The 20,412-nt window shown below is 50.2% G+C and overlaps 1 protein-coding gene across 2 annotated transcripts; it reads right to left on the reverse strand.

Annotated features, from left to right (window-relative positions):
* Positions 1–224: 224 nt before the first annotated feature.
* Positions 225–20,101, reverse strand: CD83 (CD83 molecule). 2 transcript variants are annotated; one of them, XM_058732945.1, is made up of 5 exons: positions 19,913–20,101; positions 19,689–19,804; positions 6,006–6,219; positions 2,655–2,761; positions 225–1,358 (listed from the first exon to the last, which is right to left on the reverse strand). In XM_058732945.1, exons 1-5 carry the CDS (start codon positions 19,947–19,949, stop codon positions 1,233–1,235), a joined length of 600 nt encoding a protein of 199 aa, XP_058588928.1. In that variant the 5' UTR covers positions 19,950–20,101; the 3' UTR covers positions 225–1,232. The 2 variants fall into 2 exon arrangements, with proteins under 2 accessions (XP_058588928.1, XP_058588927.1); XM_058732944.1 differs by having other exon boundaries at positions 225–1,361; positions 19,913–20,097.
* Between the last annotated feature and the right edge of the window lie 311 nt (positions 20,102–20,412).

The following is a 20,412-nucleotide window of genomic DNA, read 5'->3' on the forward strand; positions in this document are numbered from 1 at the left end:
CAGGGCCCCGTGATTCCTGTGTGTCCATATCTTGGAGTACTTTTGGCTTGGTGCTTCGCTGACCTGGTCTCCTCACTTCCCCAAAAGAACACCTAGAAGACTATGGAAAGGTCTTATGTCTGGCCTTCTTTGTTTGGAATAATGGTAAACATGAGAATGAATGAAAAGCATTCTCTCATGCCCAGAACACCTCTGTAAGAATAAGGATAGTGACCCAATGGAGCTTCAAATTTTTATGGTGCTTTATGCTTTTTCAAAGCATTTTCACATACACTGTCACAATCAACTCATACAACCACCTTCTGGTTTACGACTGAGAAAAGAGAAATCACAAAGACCCTGCTCAAGATCATACAGCTTGGCAGTGGGACACCTGGGGTTGGAACCCAGATGGCATGATTTGTCCGGCATTTTCGTCAGGGCCTCAAATAGCTCACGATCCTGGGGTCATCCTCTATGACTTCGTTCTCTCCATACTGAGGTTACTTGTGCTGTGAGCCTTGATATCTAACCGTAGACCCAGATTTCAAAAGGAGAGAAAAAAACCAGTCCTTCTTTGGCAGGAATCTACGGATATCAAAACAAATGTGGCATCTTCTTTATTGCTTCTTTACGTGGGTCTTTCCGGATGAAAAGGCTCCAGTGGGGAACAGCTCATCAACTTGTTACTTCTAGGTACACACAACACTCCTTAGTAATAGCAGGGCCTTCACACCGGGACATGATTCGCTAAATATCCCCCGCTGTCTCACAGTTTGGCCCGTCAACTTCTCCCAGACATAAAACATCTGGGCTAGCACAAGACAACACAGTAAACTCAGAGAGAGATGTTTCCAGATGTGAAGAAGACCACGGTCCTCAAGAGTCTGTCACAGGGCCGGCTCTGGGCGTCCGTATTTCCCAAGACCCTCTTCCAGCTGCGTCTCGCCATAGCTTGTGTGGGACTGAAAAGAGTTCCGGGGGGTTGACCAGAGAGCTGAATAAAATGCTAAGAAGTTAGCTGTGAAGAAGCAGAGAGCTTCCCTGCAGGCGGCCCCATGCTTCGTGGTCCTGTACCGGTTCCCAAAGTCCTGCTCACAAAGAGCGGGCTGTGACCTGCAGTTTCCGGAAGGACCTCCCGGGAAGGACGCCCTCTTCGGTGTGGGGCTCACTCCGCTTTTGTCCAGCGTGACATCCGGGCACACCGCTGAGCTTTCTTCGACTTTAGAGAAAACCACCTGCAGAAATCCTGCTCATACCAGTTCCGTCTTGTGAAGAGTCGCTGGCTCCAAATGCTTATCTGGGGAGACGACTGGGAGGAAAGCTCGTTGCGTGCCCGGTTTAGAAAAATCTGGAAAAATACTCTGTTGTTGTGCAAACTTCTGAAAAATAAAAGAAGTGGAGACATGAACAATCGGGGAAATGCAACAGTGGACACCTCAATTTAAGCTCCACTCGCTAACAGCGGGCTGCACAGCTCGTTCGGGAAGCCCTTGTTAGCCTAGTAGCTTCGCTCGCTTGACAAGTGGGCTTGTACTATTTCAGCCCCAAACTGTGACCAGGAGACGCACGGACTACAGACTGGGGCCATTTCCAGCCCCTGCTGTTAGCTACCTGCATGGAAAATCAGTGCCCCCTGAAACAGGCATTTGCCAGCAAGAAACTCAAGTCATTCATTTTTTAAATTTACCCTCCAGTAACTCTAATCATCTTGTGTGCAAATGACCCTAATGACCCCAAATCGTAAGCTGATGGCTTATGTCCTCCACCGTGCCTAGCTTAATGCCTGTTCCCAGTAGGTGCTCACGGGAGTCTTTTTGATTGGCGTCCAAAACAGCAACTAGAGAGATGAGTCCATGGCCAGAGAGGCAAGGAAGTGAATACAGGGGGCCAGTGAGTGACAAGGCCCCGGGATAGCTCTTGGGTGAGATCTGTCCTGGCCCCTAAGTAGCCAGTCCTTCCTGATAGTATGGAGACATATGGGACAGATCACTTCCTAGGGGGTCAGGCCCAAAGCTGGCCTCGCTCCCTATAACTTTGGTCTACCCAGGTAAGCAGCCATGCACAAAGAGGCTCAGGGTCTGTAAGCTGCAGCCTGCCACCAACAGTTCAAGGGCTACGGTCAAGGCCACTTCAGCACCAGCCGGCCATCTTCCACCCTAGGACGCTGCCTGTATACCCCACTCCTCTGGCTTCTCAGGGCTAATTCCCAGGGAGTGGAGGCAAGCGCCAAAACTCTTAGAGGAGACCCCCCAGGAGGAAAGGGTTCAAGGTCAAGAGAAGGAGACTGATCTACCACCGTGCGGTGGGGCTGCATCACTCGCCTACAGGCAGAGTCGTGCCTTTGCCCCAGGATGATGGCAAGTCAGAGCCACACTTGCCACCACCAGGGCCTCTGGCGCCCTGGAAGGATCCTGTGGCAGGTCTCGAGCTTCCTTCACACACCCTACTTCGTTTTCTCTCGGCAGCTCTCTGTGCAGGGCAACCGGATTCAAAACAAGCCGGGCGCTTCCCGCACCGATGCTCACAGCGCGGACGCCTCAGCAGGTGCCCGGTTCACAGAAGAACACCTCTCGCCAGCATTACGGATTCACGCTATCTACCAAATATATTCGGATTGGCGCCCCCGGGCGATCTTTTAATCATAATACGTGTTTTTTTACGAAGATACTTACACAAGTGAAAATAATGAGTGTTAAGTAGAAAACGACCAGAGCCAACAGCAGTACAATCTCGGCTCTGTATTTCTGAAAAGTGTCTTCTTTGCGTTCCTTAGGGCATCCTTAAAAAAAAAAAAGAGAGAGAGAGTAAAAATACGAAGCTGTTTAACAGAACTTTCCTACCGTGATAAAAAGCTAAGAATGCTTTGCTCTGGCTTTTCTTTTTTTTTCCCCAAGTCCTTCTTGTCTCCCATGGCTAACCGCACACATCTGTGCATTCAGGAAGAACAATGCTAGTGACAACGGTGACGGCGGTGGCCGGTGCTCACTCGCACCTGAGCCTGGCTGTGTGCGATGGGGCCGGCATACGGCATCTCGCTCAGGCTCTATTTCCTGGCTTTCCTGGCCTTTGCATCAGATGACACGCCATGTGTTGAAGCGTGAGCCTCCTTCATCTGTGCTGTGTAGAATGCTAGGTGTTCTCACCTCAGGAGGACTGGGGGGACAAAGGAACCGGGCCCCGGCTATTACTGAATGAGTCAACACGTTTTTGTAGAATCGTGAAATCTCCAAGGCTGGCGGCAAAGGTGGGCTAAGGGGCTCCCCGAGGGGCCGTCGAAGGCTGTGGCTGCAGCACTTGGGGACGCAAAGGCAGGAAGAGACATGGAAGGGGACGGCCTCTTCTCACTCAGACATGACATCCGATGTGTGTTGTCTGGGATAGCCAGGTTGCCAAGCCTGCTTGAAGGCCCAGGCAGGGGTGGGTGGAGTGCAGGTGACGGGGGGGGGGGGGGGGGGGGGGGGACGATCCCCTGGGGCCACGAATGGTCCTTGAGAGAGCTGGCAACCTCTAAAGCTTGATTCAACATTTCACAAGTAGTATAGGGATGGGTTCTCAGTAGGGTCTGTGACTCGAGAAAGGGAAGGTTGAGAGCCTAACATTTATCCAGCACTCCGTGTACCTCAGGCACCAAACTAAGCATTTCAGTGCAATATCCCATTTAGCCTTCATGCGAGCCCATGCTGGAGAGGTTATCGCCCCCATTTTAGAGATGAGAGAACTGAGGTTTAGAGGCTGTGAGAGATGTGCCCAAGGGCACACACTAATGAGCCGCAGAGCTCTTAAGTGAACCAGATCCAGGGGACTCTGGAGGAGTCTAACCACTGAACTTGTAGGCAACCTTGTCCTCAGCAGAGGAAAGGAAACCAGCCATTCTCTGTTCCTCTCCTCTCTGCTCTTCCCTGCAAGGTTGCTCTCATTTGTCAATCACCTCGCTGCAGATGCTGATTGACAGCCTGCTGTGTGCCAGATAGAGCGGAGAATAAAACAGATGCCAGGTCTGGGAGGTGCATGCAGACAGACAAAGCAGCATTAGGGGCTAGAGACTGAGAGGGGTGTAAGGTGTGTGTGTGTGTGTGTGTGTGTGTGTGTGTGTGTGTAACAGTGAACCAAATCCAAACACTGAGCTCTAAACAGTGATCGTGTTCTTGTGAAAAAAGGAATATTATCCTAAGTCAGATTCCCAATAAAAGAAGAAAGCATTCCTGGCATAAACATCAGGAACTGTGTGACAACAACATGTTTGTCATTTCAAGCCCCAGCCACTAATGAGCGCTGGGCAAAAGTCAAATGCAAGGCATATTTTAAGCTACACAAAGAAAAATTCTGGGGAAAAACCCAAAGAGATAATCCTCCCCTTGGAGCTCAATTCTTGCGATTACTGCATAGAGCAAAAATGTGTATTCTGTCACTGGAACATTATTTTCTTGCTGTGCCCTTTTTCTTCGGCCTGAGTTGAGGCATCGGGCAATGTAGCCATCATAAATGGGAGGGAAATGCTGCGGCTCATCAGTTAAAAAGGTGGAAACATGATGCGGCCCCTCCTGGGCCAGATTAGAAAGACCCAAGGAGCAGAATATCATAGTCACCTGACGTATTCAGGACTACACTGTTTCTCTGTCCTCCAAAAATTCATCTCGGATACTTCCTATTCTTTGTAAATTTTTTTAAAATCTTTATTTATTTTTGATAAAGAGACAAGTGTGCACAGGGGAAGAGCAGACAGAGAGGGAGACGCAGAATCCGAAGCAGGCTCCAGGCCCCAAGCTGTCAGCACAGAGCCCCACGCGGGGCTCGAACCCACGAACCACGAGATGATAACCTGAGCCGAAGTCAGATGCTCAACCGACTGAGCCACCCAGGCGCCCCTTGGATACTTCCTATTTGTTTCAAAGGACTCTTGTATGAATAAACAAAACCCAGATTGGTGGTTTGGCTACATTTGGCATCTACACAACTAGGGTGGATCTGTCTTTATTGGGAAGGAAGGAAGGAAGGAAGGAAGGAAGGAAGGAAGGAAGGAAGGAAGGAAGGAAGGAAGAGGGAGGGAGAGAGGAAGGAAGGAAGGAAGGAAGGAAGGAAGGAAGGAAGGAAGGGGGAGGGAGGGAGAGAGGAAGGAAGGAAGGAAGGAAGGAAGGAAGGAAGGAAGGAAGGAAGGAAGGAAGGAAGAGGGAGGGAGAGAAGGAAGGAAGGGAGGGAGGGAGGGAGGAAGGAAGGAAGGAAGGAAGGAAGGAAGGAAGGAAGGGAGGGAGGAAGAGGGAGGGAGGAAGAGAAGGAAGGAAGGGAGGGAGGAAGGAAGGAAGGAAGGAAGAGGGAGGGAAGAAGAGAAGGAAGGAAGGAAGGGAGGGAGGGAGGGAGGAAGGAAGGAAGGAAGGAAGGAAGGAAGGAAGGAAGGAAGGAAGAAGGAGGAAAGAAGAGAAGGAAGGGAGGGAGGGAGGGAGGGAGGGAGGGAGGAAGGAAGGAAGGAAAGGAGGAAGGAAGGAAGAGGGAGGGAGGAAGAGAAGGAAGGGAGGGAGGGAGGGAGGAAGGAAGGAAGGAAGGAAGGAAAGGAGGAAGGAAGGAAGAAGGAGGGAAGAAGAGAAGGAAGGGAGGGAGGGAGGGAGGAAGGAAGGAAGGAAGGAAGGAAGGAAGGAAGGAAGGAAGAGGGAGGGAGGAAGAGAAGGAAGGGAGGGAGGGAGGAAGGAAGGAAGGAAGAGGGAGGGAGGGAGAGAGGAAGGAAGGGAGGGAGGGAGGAAGGAAGGGAGGGAGGGAGGAAGGAAGGAAGGAAGGAAGGAAGGAAGGAAGGAAGGAAGGAAGGAAGGAAGAGGGAGGGAGGAAGAGAAGGAAGGAAGGAAGGAAGGAAGGAAGGAAGGAAGGAAGGAAGGAAGGAAGCAGAAAAAGTTATGACATTCTTATAGGAGAATTTAGCTTTTAGCCACACGATCCTAAGCTTCCAGTTGGACTCCAATCGAGAGGACGGAGTTTCGAGCCTATGCAAGTGCACACGCATCTTGCAAGAAGGAAACAGGTGCAGCAGATCACCTCACCTGTCACTTTCAAGGTCACAGTGCCGCTTTGGTTTCTCCGCCCTTCTGGCTCCTCCAGGATGCACCTGTATGTCCCTGAGTCGACACTGGTAGTGTTTTCAATCTTCAGGGAGTACAGCCTTTCACCGGAGGCTTCTAAGGAGCCATCCTTCTGCTGGTGGTACCACAGACCCTCCGGGGGCATCTCTATCCTTTCCTCGCCGTCGTCTGCAAGCTGTTGAAAAAGCATCACGCTGCATCAGGTTCCACTAACAGGACTTGGAAACACCGTCCTCACCTGCATCAAGGTTCTGCCTCTTGTTTTCATAACATCCGTCCTCAACTTTTTTTTTTTTTTTTAAACAAAACAGTATGTGTATGTGTGACCTTCAGGGGAGGAGGAGAAAATGTATGAAAATTCTGTAAGGCTGTATCTTTTCTGGCATAAAATCAGGCCTGCACTTTACGATTCGGCGTATCCCAGCTTCCACCCCCTAGTAAAGGACAGAGTGTTGTTGCTGCTGACAATAATGATGCGTCGATGAGGATTTGCGTGAATCACTTTGAGTGATATGTTGCTGCTGGTTGTTCTGTATTAAATGTCCTCTTGTTTTCTTCAGATACCCACTCACCCCTTGAATGATTCTTAGTTTTATATCTCAGCCTCCCAACTCGAAGACCACTGCCAGACGACTCGGCGGAAAGCACAGACATGCATGAGCAAATGCCTCCTGTAAACGGTCACCTTGTTCTTAAAAAACTGGGTGTCTGTGGGGCCACCCATGATGTCACAGGGTGCACCACACTGACGCCCTAGCAGGGCAAGAAGACAGCCGACGGTGGTGCCCCGGGGAGACTTTTTGTGCCACATCATGCGGCAGTCACACCAAGATGCACACAGAAGGACCGCGACTGCTTAAATCTTTGGACCCGGGACAGACCAGCCGGACTGGGGCAGATGCCCAATTCAGCCAACCGCCCGGCGGGGGTTCTCTGCCTGAACTATCTTCTTTGTTACGTCGGTGGGGTCTCTCCCTCACCTCTTACTTGACAGATTAGGCCACAACCGCATTCCCCATCAGTTTTTTTTCCCCCCAGATATATTTTTAATCTGCCTAATTAGCTCGCCCGTGCACCCTCCACCGAAATGTTTTCAAGCGTCCAAACCGGATTGACACAAAAGGAAGGCAAATCACCGTTCGTTCTCGTTCTCAGCGCTCAGCCCTCGCCCTTTGCTGGATGGCCGGGACCGCCAGGGAGCCTGGGACCCGGCGGCATCCCTCACGTGCCCCTAGAATGTGAGGGCACCAAGGAGCCACCTCAGGGAATGACCCAGAGACCAGTAGGATTCCCTGTCGCTGCAGAACGCCATCTCCTGTCTTGGGAGCCGCCAGCTCCTCTCCCACTTTCCAGGCGATTCAGGGCGGAGGATCACTAACCAAGGAAGCAGGGGACGCCCAGTGAGGCCGGAGCAGCTCGGGAAGGGGCGTGCACACACGCACACACACACTACACACAAGCGCTATACACACACAACACGCTACACGCACTCCGTGGCTTCCCCTTCATTTACTACGCGAGGGAAGCGCGGAGCCCACAGCAGGCCGGCCGGGCCCCGGGCGCTCGCGGACTCGGCGGAAGGACGGACGGACGGGCTGCAGAGACACCTGGCGGCGGAGCCACCACCGCTCCCGCCCCCGCCACCACACGGCGCCCCGGCGAGCGCCTTTTCTCCCGCACCGCCTAGGAGAGTGGAGCCCATTGCTGGACGGTTCTTCTGGTGTCGAAAGGTCCTTTCCTAATTAATCAAGGATCTCCAGCCTCGGGGCTTCAGGGCTTCAAAAATGGAGCAGAGAAACGAGGAGCGGCCGAGGAGGCCGAGAAAGAGCCAGAGGCATCCAATGGGCGCCAGAACGCATCTCCTTTAGCCCAGGGTTCCCCCTTCAGGACTAATTACACCGCGAACTGCGGCCTCCCGGCGCGCTCCCACCCCGCCCCTCCCCTCCCCTGGCCGGGGCTGTTCGGCTCCCCCTACCGGGGCTGGTGGGGGGCTGGCGGCCGGGACCCTCGGGGCGCCCGCTCGGTCCTCACCCCGCCACGAGGCCACTCCTCCAGCCTTTCTTTTCAGAATTAACCTCTAAATATGTCAATTGCAGAGTTATTTCTAACACAGTTCACCGGACTCTGTCTTGCTAGAACTCCTGCGTCCGAAAGGGCAGAAACTTGGTGGCAGCAATCATTCTGAGGTTACCTATCCCCGGTTTTCTCCTTGGGGGCCTCTGGTCCCGTTCAGCGATCCCTGATCCCTCCCTCAACTCGGAAAGATCCCATCTTGAAAGTCAAGATCAAAACCGCAGACCCTTCCGGAGGGGGTGGGAACAGAACCTGTGGTCCCGTTATCCTGCCGGCTGCCAAGCTGGCCGAAGCCAGCGTGCAGGTGATCAGAACCGGCGGACGGTGGCCGCCTGTCTTTTGGCTGAAAAGAATTTCACTGTAACATTCAGTGGTAAAGAGCGCCTAGGTGGCTCAGTCCGTTAAGCGGCTGGCTTCCGCTCAGGCCGTGATCGATCTCACAGTTCGTGAGTTCGAGCCCCACACTGATAGGTCCAAGCCTGCTCAGGATTCTGTCTCCCTCTCTCTTTCTGAAAAATAAACATTTTTTTTTTTTAAATCAGTAGTAACAGAGAGAAGTAGTTTATTTGGTGGTCAGGTTTCCGTGGGCCTCTGGCAAAACCTCCAGTGTGTCTCCAGTTACTTTTCAAATAGAAAAACAAAGGCAGAGCGAGGTCATGAGAAAGACAGAAGATAGAAGTAGGGGAAGGAAAGGCAAAACAAAGGACCCCAAAGCAACCTGCAGAATTGTGATTTACTGACCCATCACAGCCATCAGCGGGATCGTGGCAAAATACCTCAAATGTCGTGGGGCCATCTTCCAATGGCCTCTTCCTGGGTCTTCCTGAAAGACCCAGAACACTGGGAGAACTACTCGCTGAACTTGGGAACTCTTGCCTAAGTAATGAGCACGGCCTTTGCCGATGACTAACTATAGCAAAAGGAACCTTCTGTGAATTCACACAATGCACCCGGAAATATTTCAGAACGCTCCCTCCTGGCTTCAAGTTGTAGATGCATACACAATGCCTATTCCCCCTTCTCTATGCCATTTCAAGATAGATCTTGTCATGTGACTCCATCTGGGCAGTGTGGGATTTGCCTACAGCTGCAAAAATAGTTGTAGTTTTTATGTTAACGTAGCATGCTCAAAATGCAAGCAGGCATTAGCAGTACCAGGAGACTTTTTATGCAAAAGTTCAAATCAGTAACTTCAGTTCTGGGGCCCGGCAGCTAGCACACCGCGAGATCAGGGGAGTCCCTTGTGGCAAAAGCAGCACCGTTCAAGAACCAAAGGAGCATTCCAGAAAGAGGTAAACTGACCAGCCAGCAAATGGGCCATCCTCAACTGTGTTTCATGAGTTCTTGTAAGCATTTGAGCTGGCTCGAAATCAACCACTGGCAAAGAACAGCTCTTTAAACATTCCAAAGCTGAAAGTGTTTCATTGCCTCTCTGCGAAGGCATTTTAGGAAATAGTAATTTATAACAAAAGGAACCCTCGGATTCATTCACAGCCAAGCATAATTGATGGGAACTATTTAATGCGCACTTTCCAAAGCTAATATTGTAGTGCGCTAAACCACAACACGATTTGCGCAAATTAATTCCTCAAAAGAGTCATCCCAATTATGTTTTAAAAATCCACGCTCCGTGCATTAACTCTGATGCGGACAATTCTATAGTTTTGATTGGATTAGAGAAGGGTAAAATATAGGACATCTCATTTTCAGAAAACCTAGGGACTTTTGATTTGCCTCAAGGCCTTCAATGTGACTAAACAATTTAAGTAACCTATTCTTTCTCTAAAATGGAGATTTGACCTTAAGGAAACCACAAGCCCCAAATTAAGTAAACTCTTTAATTTGCTGAATACTAAAGCAAGCAAATACAAGTACGTACTAATTTTAAGGGCATGTGAATTAAAGTTGGTTGTTGTTTTTTTTTTTTAAATGATGGACAAATTGGAACCAGAACAAAAGAAATGAAATAATTAATATGTTTGAAATTGAACTGATATTTCTGTCAAAAACCCTACTGTGGAAAATTATGTTTTTTAATTTAAATAATTTGATCCAAATGTATGCTCACCTTCTAGATTGCCATATTTGAATATAAGAGAGCAACAGTTCCGGGGGTGCCTGGGTGGCTCAGTTGGTTAAGCATCCGACTCTTGACGTCGGCTCAGGTCATGATCTCATAGTTTGTGAGTTCGAGCCCCGCATCGGGCTCTATGCTGACAGTGTGGAGCCTGCTCGAGATTCTCTCTCCCTCTCTCCCCCTCTCTCTCTCCTCCCTCTCTCCCTCTACCCCTCTCCCCAGCTCATATGCATGCACTCTCTCTAAAATAAAATTTAAAAAAAAAAGTTTTTAAAAAGGAAGAGATTTTCTTGAGGGGCAAAATGTGTGTGTATATATACGTATATATATATATATATATATATATATATATATATATATATATATATTGAATCCAACAGTTTGAATAAACATATTTAAAGGTATGGACTTTATGTATTTAAAAGTGGTATGAAAGTAATCTGATATATTCCAATCACATTGAACAGCTTTTTCTTTATTGCATTTCTCATGCACTAACTTTCATGTACCTTGGTTTCTAACTCAATTAAAGTGCCAATATAATCCCCATTCATCATAAAAACAGCTCTTTATAACGTGCAAAATAGTTTGGCTTGGAGGTTGATGTCATAATGAGGGTAGAATGTATGCGCATTAACATCGTTTTTTTCTAAGTGTAGTTTTATTGGAAAAATGATGTTCCACTTTGAAATTTACTGGGTCTAACAGACAGAGTTGAATTTATGGCTGCTAAGAGAGTTATGAGTATGGCAACATAATTAAGAGCACAGGCTTTGGAGTCGATCAGACCTGGAAGCAAACCCCGGCCTCACCACGGCTAAGATCTGCTCTTGGCCAACTGACCGAACAGCTCTCGGGCTTCCGTCTGCTCCACAGACACGGGGTGGGGGTGGGAGTGGGGGGAATCGTATCCCCCGAGGGGAGTGAGAAGACACGCATGATGAGGGGCGTGGATGGTACAAAACAGTGTCTGTCGATCGCACAGAGAGCCCTAAATGTCTTACTCTTCTCTCTCATGTTCCCAGCCCCGGTTTCACTCAGCTTCTAAAGAGTTCCCACCACACTGGGATTATTCAAAAAGCATTTGCTGAGTGAATGAGTGAATTAAAAAAAAAAAAAAAGAGAGAGAGTTATAAGGGCACTGGCTTTGGAATCAAAGGCGTGAAGTCCTTCAATTTGTGGTCCATTAGCTGGGTCACCCGTGGTAAGCCACCCGCTCTCTGGGTCTTGTTTCCACACCTGTAACTTTCTCACTTGCTCCGTGGAGTGATTTAAAGTGCCAAAGGAGAGAATACATGAAAGCGCTTTACAAATGCTAGCGTGGGTAACGGAAGTTGTTATTACACCTGAGAGCTGTCCACTCGTCCATGCTCTCATTCTTTACCGCTGATACGTCCCGTCTCCTCCCTGGCAAAGTTGTTCTAGAAGTCCCAACATCTGCTCTAGAGAGGAATTATTTTTCTAGCCCCCGCGTGTCCACAAAATATCCACAACACTCCGAACTGTCTCCAGCATCGTGACAATAAATGCGGCAACACCCTTCGGCACTGGGATTTGACCAGTGTCCGTGCCGAGCGTCCTTCATCCACGTGCGTCCTGTGGGTCCCGCTGGACCTGGAAGAGGCCCTCTTAGGAGCTGTGACTCACATCGTACACAGGGATGGCATCCGGTTCTACAGGAGGCACGCGTGACTCAGGCGTGACGCCCGTGACTGGAGAGACTGGTTCTGACGACCACATGACCCCACCAAAGCCACTTAAATATAACCAGACATTCGTTGAGCTATTAGAAGAGAGGCACAATCTTGTCCTTCGCCCATGACCCTGAGAGGGTACATAGGACTGCCGTCACTGGCTACTATCTCACTGCCGCGGGGAGGCTGATGAGAAACCCAGTATGAAGAAAGGAAGAGTTGAGGGACAGAAAGACACCAGGTCCCGGGGATATTTAAGGACCCCTAAATCCAGCTGTCTTTGCTTCTTATGCTGCCGAAACAAAGCACCCCAAACCGAGGGACTTAAAGTAACAGGATCTTTTCGGAACCCTCCTGCACTGCTGGTGGGAATGCAAACTGGTGCAGCCACTGTGGAAAACAGTGTGGCGGTGCCTCAAAAAGTTAAAAATAGAAAGATCACATGCTCCAGTAATTCTACTGCTGGGTATTTACGTGGAGAATACCACAATGCCAATTGGAAGAGATTGACGCGCCCCCGTGTTTATTGCACCGTTATTTACAACAGCCAAATGAGAGAAGCAGCCCAAGTATCCCTCGATAGATGCATGGATAAAGCAGATAGGATATAGATACACAATGGAATATTATCAGCCACAGAGAAGAAGGAGATCTTGCCACTTGCAGCAACACGGATGGATCTGGAGGGTATAATGCCAAGTGAAATAAGTCAGTCAGAGAAAGACAAAATACCATGTGATTTCACTCCTATGTGGAGTTTAAGAAACAACATGAACGAACAAAGAAAAAAAGAGACAGACAAAAGAGCCGACGCTTAACCATAGAGAACAAACGGATGGTTACCAGAGGGGAGGGCGTTAAATTGGGGGTAAAATGGGTAAAATAGGGGAAGGGGATTAAGGGTACCCTTATCATGAGGAGCACTGAGTCACGTACAGAACTGTTGAATCATTCTATTACACACCTGAAATTGATATGACACTGTAGGATAACTAGACGGGAATTGGAAATTTTTTAATAAAATTATAAAAATAAACAGGGGCGCCTGGGTGGCTCAGTCGGTTAAGCGTCCGACTTCAGCTCAGGTCACGATCTCACCATCCGTGAGTTCGAGCCCCGCATCGGGCTCTGGGCTGATGGCTCGGAGCCTGGAGCCTGCTTCCGGTTCTGTGTCTCCCTCTCTCTCTGCCCCCCGTTCATGCTCTGTCTCTCTCTGTCTCAAAAATAAATAAACGTTAAAAAAAATTAAAAAAAATAAAATAAAATAAACAACTGTATTCTCTCACAGTTCTAGAGGCCAAAAGCCGACAAGCAAGGTGCTGACAGGGCTGTGCTCCCTCTGAAAGCTCTAGGGAAGAATCTGTTTCATGCCTCATTCCTGAAGCTTCTGGCATTGCTGGCCATCCTTGTCATTCCTTGGCTTGTGGACACATGCACTCGTTTCTGCCTGCACCCTCACATGGTGTCCTCCCTGGGTGTCTCTATCTGTCTATCCTTTTTCTCTTCTTCTAAGGACACCAGTGACTGGATTAGTGACACCAGTCACTTATCCAGTGTGACCTCACTTTAAATTGCTTGCATCTGCAAAGACCCTATTTCCATATAAGGTCACTTCACAAATACCAGGGATAATCTTTCTGTGGGACGCAATTCTACCCACAGTACCAGACGTAACTGGCGTGTGAATTATCATTTTAAAGCTTTTTTCCATTTCAATTATGTAAACCAATATATTCCCTTTATATGGAGCTAGATTTTTTAGTATCGTTTATTTTTATTTATTTTGAGAGAGTGACTCAGACAGCATGAGTCAGGGAGACACAGAGAGAAAGGAACAGAGGGAATTCCAAGCAGACTCCTTGGGGTCAGCAAGGAGCCCGACGCGGGGCTCGAACTCACGAACCGTGAGATCGTGACCTGAGTAGACATCAAGAGTCAGGTGCTCAACCAACTGAGCCACCCAGGTGGCTACTTGAAGCTACCTTTGACGGGATTACAATGCTTTGCAAGTAAAGAGTCCTACCTGGTAGGGGCACTGTGAACCACCCCAGAAATAAATGTGGCATGGAGGGCACTGTCTCCACACGGCTCCAGGCTGTAGACCAGTCCTGCTTGCCTCTTGGGCTCAGATGCTCCCCACACCCCCGGGAATGAGACATCCAGGACTAATCTGATTCAGAGTCTTTGTGCCCCAGAACTGACCCAGCGTGATCCAACATGATTACGAATTGTGTATGGCAACTGGCCTCCCTCTTTCCCCGTAGGTGTTCCCCACCTGGACCTATAATCCTAAACAACTACCCGCTCTTCTGGAATCTCTCATCTCTTAGAGAATTGGGACAAGAACAGACTGGGTGATGCTCCACAAAAACATGAAGCTTATTAAAAGCCTTGGGCTCCCAATCCTGTACCACTCTTACAGGACCCCACAGGAGCGTTAGCCAACGGCATCCCAGTGCAAGAACAAAAACCCAAGGTAGGTTTGTGGGTGTTCTTTGAATCTCAGGGAAGTCCTCATGTCTAGCTCTGGTTTGAGCTAGGGCTTTTGGTAGAAAATTTGCGGTTATCACTGGAGTAGCCAGGAAAAGATTATGCAAACAATTTTAGACGGAGAAACCCTTTTTTAGGTAGAATCTCTTTTTAGCTCTGCCTCCCCTTTTCGCTAAGACCTTCCCTTACATCACTGCGACCTTCTCACTTCCTCTTTTTTGTGTAGTGACATAACCAAATACAGAACTAAGATAATGTGGTTCTCACATGACCTAAATCCCCCTTTTATTCATGGAAAACAAGTGTTTGATTTCATTCCATTCCACTCCCAGCTGCCTTCTTCCTCTCTACTCTCCTGCACACTCAAAGATTTGAGCAACTTCTCTCTGATTCATCATTGTCCCAAAGTCTCGACGAGGAACCAATCCCAGTGGGCTGAGGCTTCTATGGCCCCTATGAGGTGGCCACGTGCTGGGCTGCCCAGTCCTCTGTAGAACCACGGGGACACGACTGGTGACCACGAATGAAGGGAAGGGACATCTCAGAAATGTGTTGAAGTCTCGGCTGAGGTACCCTGATTGTCTTTTGCAATCGAGTGAGAAAACGCCTCCCTCGGAGACCCATCTTCGAGGATGAATCACAGCCTGTGTTTCCCCACAAGAAATAATCTTTTCTCTACAAATGCGTGCCATTACATCACCCTCTTTGCTTAAAAACTTTCAGTGACGCCTTGCTGCTGAAAGGAGTTCAAGGCATTGTAACTGGGCATTCAAGGTTCTTCACCATCAGTTCCAAGCCTTCTCTGTAACATCTGCCAGCCCTCTTCTATATAACTCTCCCTTCCAGATCACTGGTCACCCCACTGGCTCCCCCAAAATGCTTGTGGATTCCTTTTCCATGCCTTTGCTCAAGACGGTCCTTTGGCCAAAGTCCCGTGTTGATTAGGATGGGCCAGCGTGAGGCCCAGGACTTGGAACGCACTTGGGACCCAGAAATCTTTACTAATGAAACTGTGAATGTAAGGGCCATCTGAAAACCAACTTTATGTCTTTCACGGTTTGGCCGAGGGTAAAGGCCACCGAAGTGAGTCAGCCAGGCCAAGCGGTGTAGGTGCCAATGTGGGCAGCGTGATTTTTCTGTGACACTGACGCACTGCTTTCGCGTTTCAATGTTTCAGTGCTTCTGTGTCTACTATAGGAATGCTTCCTTCTCCTCCCAAAGACATGCTCTTAAATCTCATCTTACAGCAGATAAAATTCTAGAATCAAGGAACTGTAGTGAGCGGCACACCCTGGCTCCTTCACGGGTCCATCCGCATTTGTGGCTGCACGGGTTACATCCGCCCAGACCACTCATCCGCTCCAGCCCCCACCGAGGGACCCCGGTTTCCTCAGCGCCTCCTGGCTTTGTGGTCCGCTATCACACAAGCCGGCAGAGACACAAAATACAAATACACTGAATGGGAAGTCAGCAACCTACACGGACGGCAGCTTCATCACAAAACAAGGACAAGCAAGAAGTGCGTGGTGACTAGCCTGGAACTTTGGAAGGAGCCTCACACACGCCATTCACCTGCTCTCTGACAGCTCCCTTGGTTCAGGGGATAACCCATGATCCCTTGTCGCTCTTACAAACCCAAGACTGACTTCTGAAATCCGTCTTACTTCCCCTTTCTCCCTCCCTTTGGAAATCATCTGAAAAGGGCATGTGTCTTGTGACACATCTCTTGTCTTCAACCCCGCAGTGTCACCCAAGGTTGACACTATATATCCTCTTTCGTTATGCATCAGCGTAGGCTGTCAGGGCTCCCGGCATGACTCCAGATGGTACTACATCTCCCTGATAAATAACCCCTCCCTATCATCAGTTGCGAACATCACCAAGCCCAAACACTGCGTCCAGGGGCATCCTCTCCCTGAAAACCTAGTGCAGCCTCATTGAAGAGAGTGTGAACCCACTTGTGCTCGGCGCGGAGCACAGAGGTAGCCCTTTCATGGGATGCTCTTACTCCTGGAAGACATGGGATGGTGCCACGCCCTCTTACACAAGACACTCAACAGGCGGCGGGAGAGCGTGCTGGACCAAGTCTGTCTGCATATTTTCTCAAAATCCCTCCCTAAACAAACACAGTCAGGTCACGACTTTCAAAGCTAAATTCAGCTACTAGCTTGACGGGTATGCGTATTCATGTTTCTATTTCTTCCTAAGCATCTACTTTGCCTTAACAGGTGCAATACAGGAAAGGACAAGAGGAGGGCCCATTGTTGGATCCCAGTTAGAAGGGCACTGGTCCACGGGAAATAAAAGCTGGGTTCACAGGAAGAGGGCTATCTCTGCCCACTCTTTGCCCCACCTACAGCCCCCTGTGTTATATTAAGCCTCCTCACCCCCGCCCCTCACCGTACCTCTCTTTATCCAGAGAGGATAAAATGCACACTGTTTCTTCCTCACTCGCCCTAATGTCACAAACACGAATTGGACGCCCTCTGCGTGGAGTCTTTTGGTAAAAGGCACATGAGAAGAAACACATGGTTTCCATGGGTCCTCTGGTAATCACAAGTAATCACTGCCAGTTGGACAGTGGCAGGATGCCCTATGGTTGTGGGAGAACCAAGTGGCACATGGAATTTTACCTTGTGACTCATTATAACCGCAATTGTGATACGCAGAAGTCCTGACAGAATGTGATTCAATCTGGTGGATGATAAAAACAAAAACAAGAACAAAAACAACACGCTAAGGGACTCTGCTTCACTCGCCCAGCGCGTAGCCCACAACTGTGCAAAGCGGTTTGACGAACCACACTAGTGATGGCTAGACAGGTGACATGAACAAGGCGGGTTGAGGTCACCGGGTTTAAATTTCTCCTTTTACAGCCACCTCTGCGCTGAAACATTTTACAAAAAAAAAAAAAAAAAAAAAAAAAAAAGTTGTGTGGGGGAAAAAGAAAAGCAATAACCAGATGCTTAATCTTCTGGAGAACCAAGTACTTCAGTCTCCCACCACTGACCTCATTTCCAGAATACTCTATCCATTTGTGTTGTACAAACACAATCGATGCGGAAGTGTAATTACTGGGCTGGAAAATAATAAATATCTACAGAGCATGCTGAGGCCTGTTAAAAAGTACTTGAAGGAACAATGCGTTTCATTTTCAAGGTAGCTGAATAGTTTATGGGCAGAACACAGCTTTCCTATTCCCCCCGCGACTCGATCACTGTTTCCCTCTTTAAAAAAAAAAAAAATTACTATGGCATGATCTTTCAATGACCCTATTCCATGAACCAAAAGAAAAAAGAAAATGCCAAGAGACTGTTGTCATTTAAAAAAAAAAAAATCAGTTTTGAGAGACCTTCAGGGTAAATCATGCAAGAACCTTGTTCAATAAACAAGCTCATGCATTATAGAGTTACATCATCAGCTAACATCCAAGGAGGAGCCAAAGGTTAATGGCTACGGTTTACTGCATCATTCCAAATGACCTTGTGCAAGATTTACCTTGACAACTATTTGAACTTTACAGTCTGAAATTCCATCTATTTGTTTCATGAGTACTTTTTAATTACTCCCCTGGGGATAGTCTTTTTTTTTTTTTTTTTATTCCTCTCTGGAAGGGATCATGGTTTCATGTTTTGCCCCTTCTTTAAGGTAGCTAAGTCCCTGCCTGGCTAGACCAAGGAGACTTTTCTATTCTTTACCCTAAGTAACTGAGGTAGAAACCAGAGAACTCAGGCTAAGGAATCAGACTACTTGGTTCGAATCCCCCTTTCTCATTTAGCCAAGCTGTATAACAGTGAGTGGCTTCCTTCACTCCCTAAGGCTCAGTTTCCTCATCTGTAAAATGGGAACAGCAGTAGCAGTACAGATCTCTTCAGTCCATTGGAAGGACTGACACAGATAATGCATGTAAATATTCACCCCGGAGGCTGGCACACAGTGAGCACTCAAATAATAATGTCTTCACAATATTTTTGCTTCAATGCTGTTGTTTTTACCAGAACAATCTTGGAAGTGTTATGTTCTCTGATCCCACAGTGAATGAAGTGGAAACCAAGTAGGAATAATAACAGACGTGCTTTCCTACACGATACAGTGCTCCAAGGCAGCAAAAGTATATCCAGTGCACATACCTCACCAAGTGCCAGCCTGAATTCACTGAGCACCTTCCCAACTGGCCGGGCAAACACTGGGTGCTGCGTGGAATTCACAAAAACAGGGTGCAGCACCGTCCCAGGGAAAGAGGCCATCCAGTCCGGAGAGGGGACACACACACACACACACACACACACACACACACAAACCTGTCCTATACTGCCTTGCTAAATGGCCAGATACACGTGCAGGTTCGTAAAGCATCTTTCTTTCGGAGGGCAGAACAAAGGCCTGCATTCTGCAGAAAGCAACGAACACAGAGATTTCTTCTCGGATGCTAAATCAGAGCCGCGGAGTAAGGCTAGGATATCACGCGCCCTCGGCTGAACCTGGAGGTGCTGTTGTGGCAGAACCTCATTAGGGGAGGTGGACAAAAGACCAGGGACTGCGGGGCTGTGCGAAGCCGCTGGAACCGCGGTCCTAGCCTCTGAAAATGTTCCAGTTGAGGAACTCTTTAAAGAAGCCGCAGTGCAACTCAATTCTCCTATGGGGGAAGGGGGGGGGGGCACAGTGACGCTGGTTCTTACTTGCGTGGGTGCTGCTCACGCCCCCCCCCAGACGCCCACGCCCCCAGGCTGGGCCCCTCAGGACTGTCGGAGCTCCAAGCAGCATGGACAAGCTAGGGGACAGGGTAACCCAGAAAGCGGATGCCAGACAACTCCCATCTGGGACACAAGCCTAGAGCACACTGGACTATCTCTTAGTGGCCTTCTCTCAACGTGCCTATTCCTCCCCTCCCCGCCCCCGAATTAGGGACCCCACAGTCCCCCAAACCTCAGAAATCAGAAATCTGGGGGGCATTCCTACTGTCCGATATCCAAATCTGCCCTGGCTGCTTTCTCCTGGCCACAACCACAGGTGGCGTCCAGAATTCATCCAAATCAGCGAGTCTCTGCGCTTCCAAAGCGTCTTACTTGGATCATTCATCTCAGGCCACCTCTAGGCGCAGGGAGGGAATTAGGTCCTTGGGGAACATAAGCTAAGTCGCCTTGTCGCTAGATGCGGGTGGCGCGGGGTGGGGGTGAGGAAGGCGTGCGGGAAGGCGCGGTATTCGGAGGCTAGCCGCGGTTACAGAGGGTCGCCAGCCCAAGGGAGGCGGTCCCCGCAGCCTCCAACCGGGCTGGCCGAGCCCTAGCCCGCGGGCATCGCCGCGCTTACCTTGGTCCAGAAGACCGTGTAGGGGACCTGCGGGTCCCAGTGGGCGGTGCACGGCAAGTCCACGTCCTCGGAACAAGCCACCTTCACCACCCGCGCCGCGGGCGCCAGGCTGCAGGCTGCAAGAGGGACAGAGAGAGCGGCGTGAGCCAGCGAGAGAAGGGGGTGGGGGTGGGGGGGAGGTCGCCAGGACCCGGTGGGGAGGCGACAGGCGTCTGGAGCCCTACCGCAGCTCAGGAGCAGGAGCCGGAGGCCGCGCGACATGGCTGGAGACGGCCGGCCTGTGGCGCGCTCCGCGGCGCCGCTCTCTTTGTACCCGCGCGCACCGGGATTTCCCCGGGCGCTGGGCTGGGGGAATCCCCGGCGGGGCGGCGGAAGCGGACGGCGCGGCTCCCCCCGCCCCCCACCCTCCGGCGCCGGCCACCCGCGGGCCGCCCCGCCCCGCCCCCGCCCCCGCCCCCGCCCCCGCCCCCGCCCCCGCCCCCGCCCCCGCCCCCGCGCGCCCGGAGCCCGCGTGGCTGCCGCAGCCGCGGGGCCGCGGCGATCGCAACCCGCGCGGAACGCGGCGCGCTGGGGCTTTGCAGACGGCGCGGGCGCGCGTGACACCGCGCCGCTGACCGCCCCCCATCCCCCCCACCTCGGCCGGCGGGAGCGAGGCCAGCCCCGGGGTGTTCCGTTCTGTGCACGGACACGAAACCAGATCCGGAGAGGCGGCGCCGCTTCCCCA

Source organism: Neofelis nebulosa, chromosome 6, assembly GCF_028018385.1.
Source record: "Neofelis nebulosa isolate mNeoNeb1 chromosome 6, mNeoNeb1.pri, whole genome shotgun sequence".
NCBI classification, from domain to species: Eukaryota; Metazoa; Chordata; class Mammalia; order Carnivora; family Felidae; genus Neofelis; species Neofelis nebulosa.

Coding starts and splice junctions, on each gene's coding strand:
- CD83 (XM_058732944.1), bottom strand. CDS start 19,949: ATGTCGCGCGGCCTCCGGCTCCTGCTCCTGAGCTGCG. Junction 19,805..19,912: donor GCTCCTGCTCCTGAGCTGCG/GTAGGGCTCCAG, acceptor TCCCTCTTGCAG/CCTGCAGCCTGGCGCCCGCG. Junction 1,362..2,654: donor CACTCATTATTTTCACTTGT/GTAAGTATCTTC, acceptor TTTATTTTTCAG/AAGTTTGCACAACAACAGAG.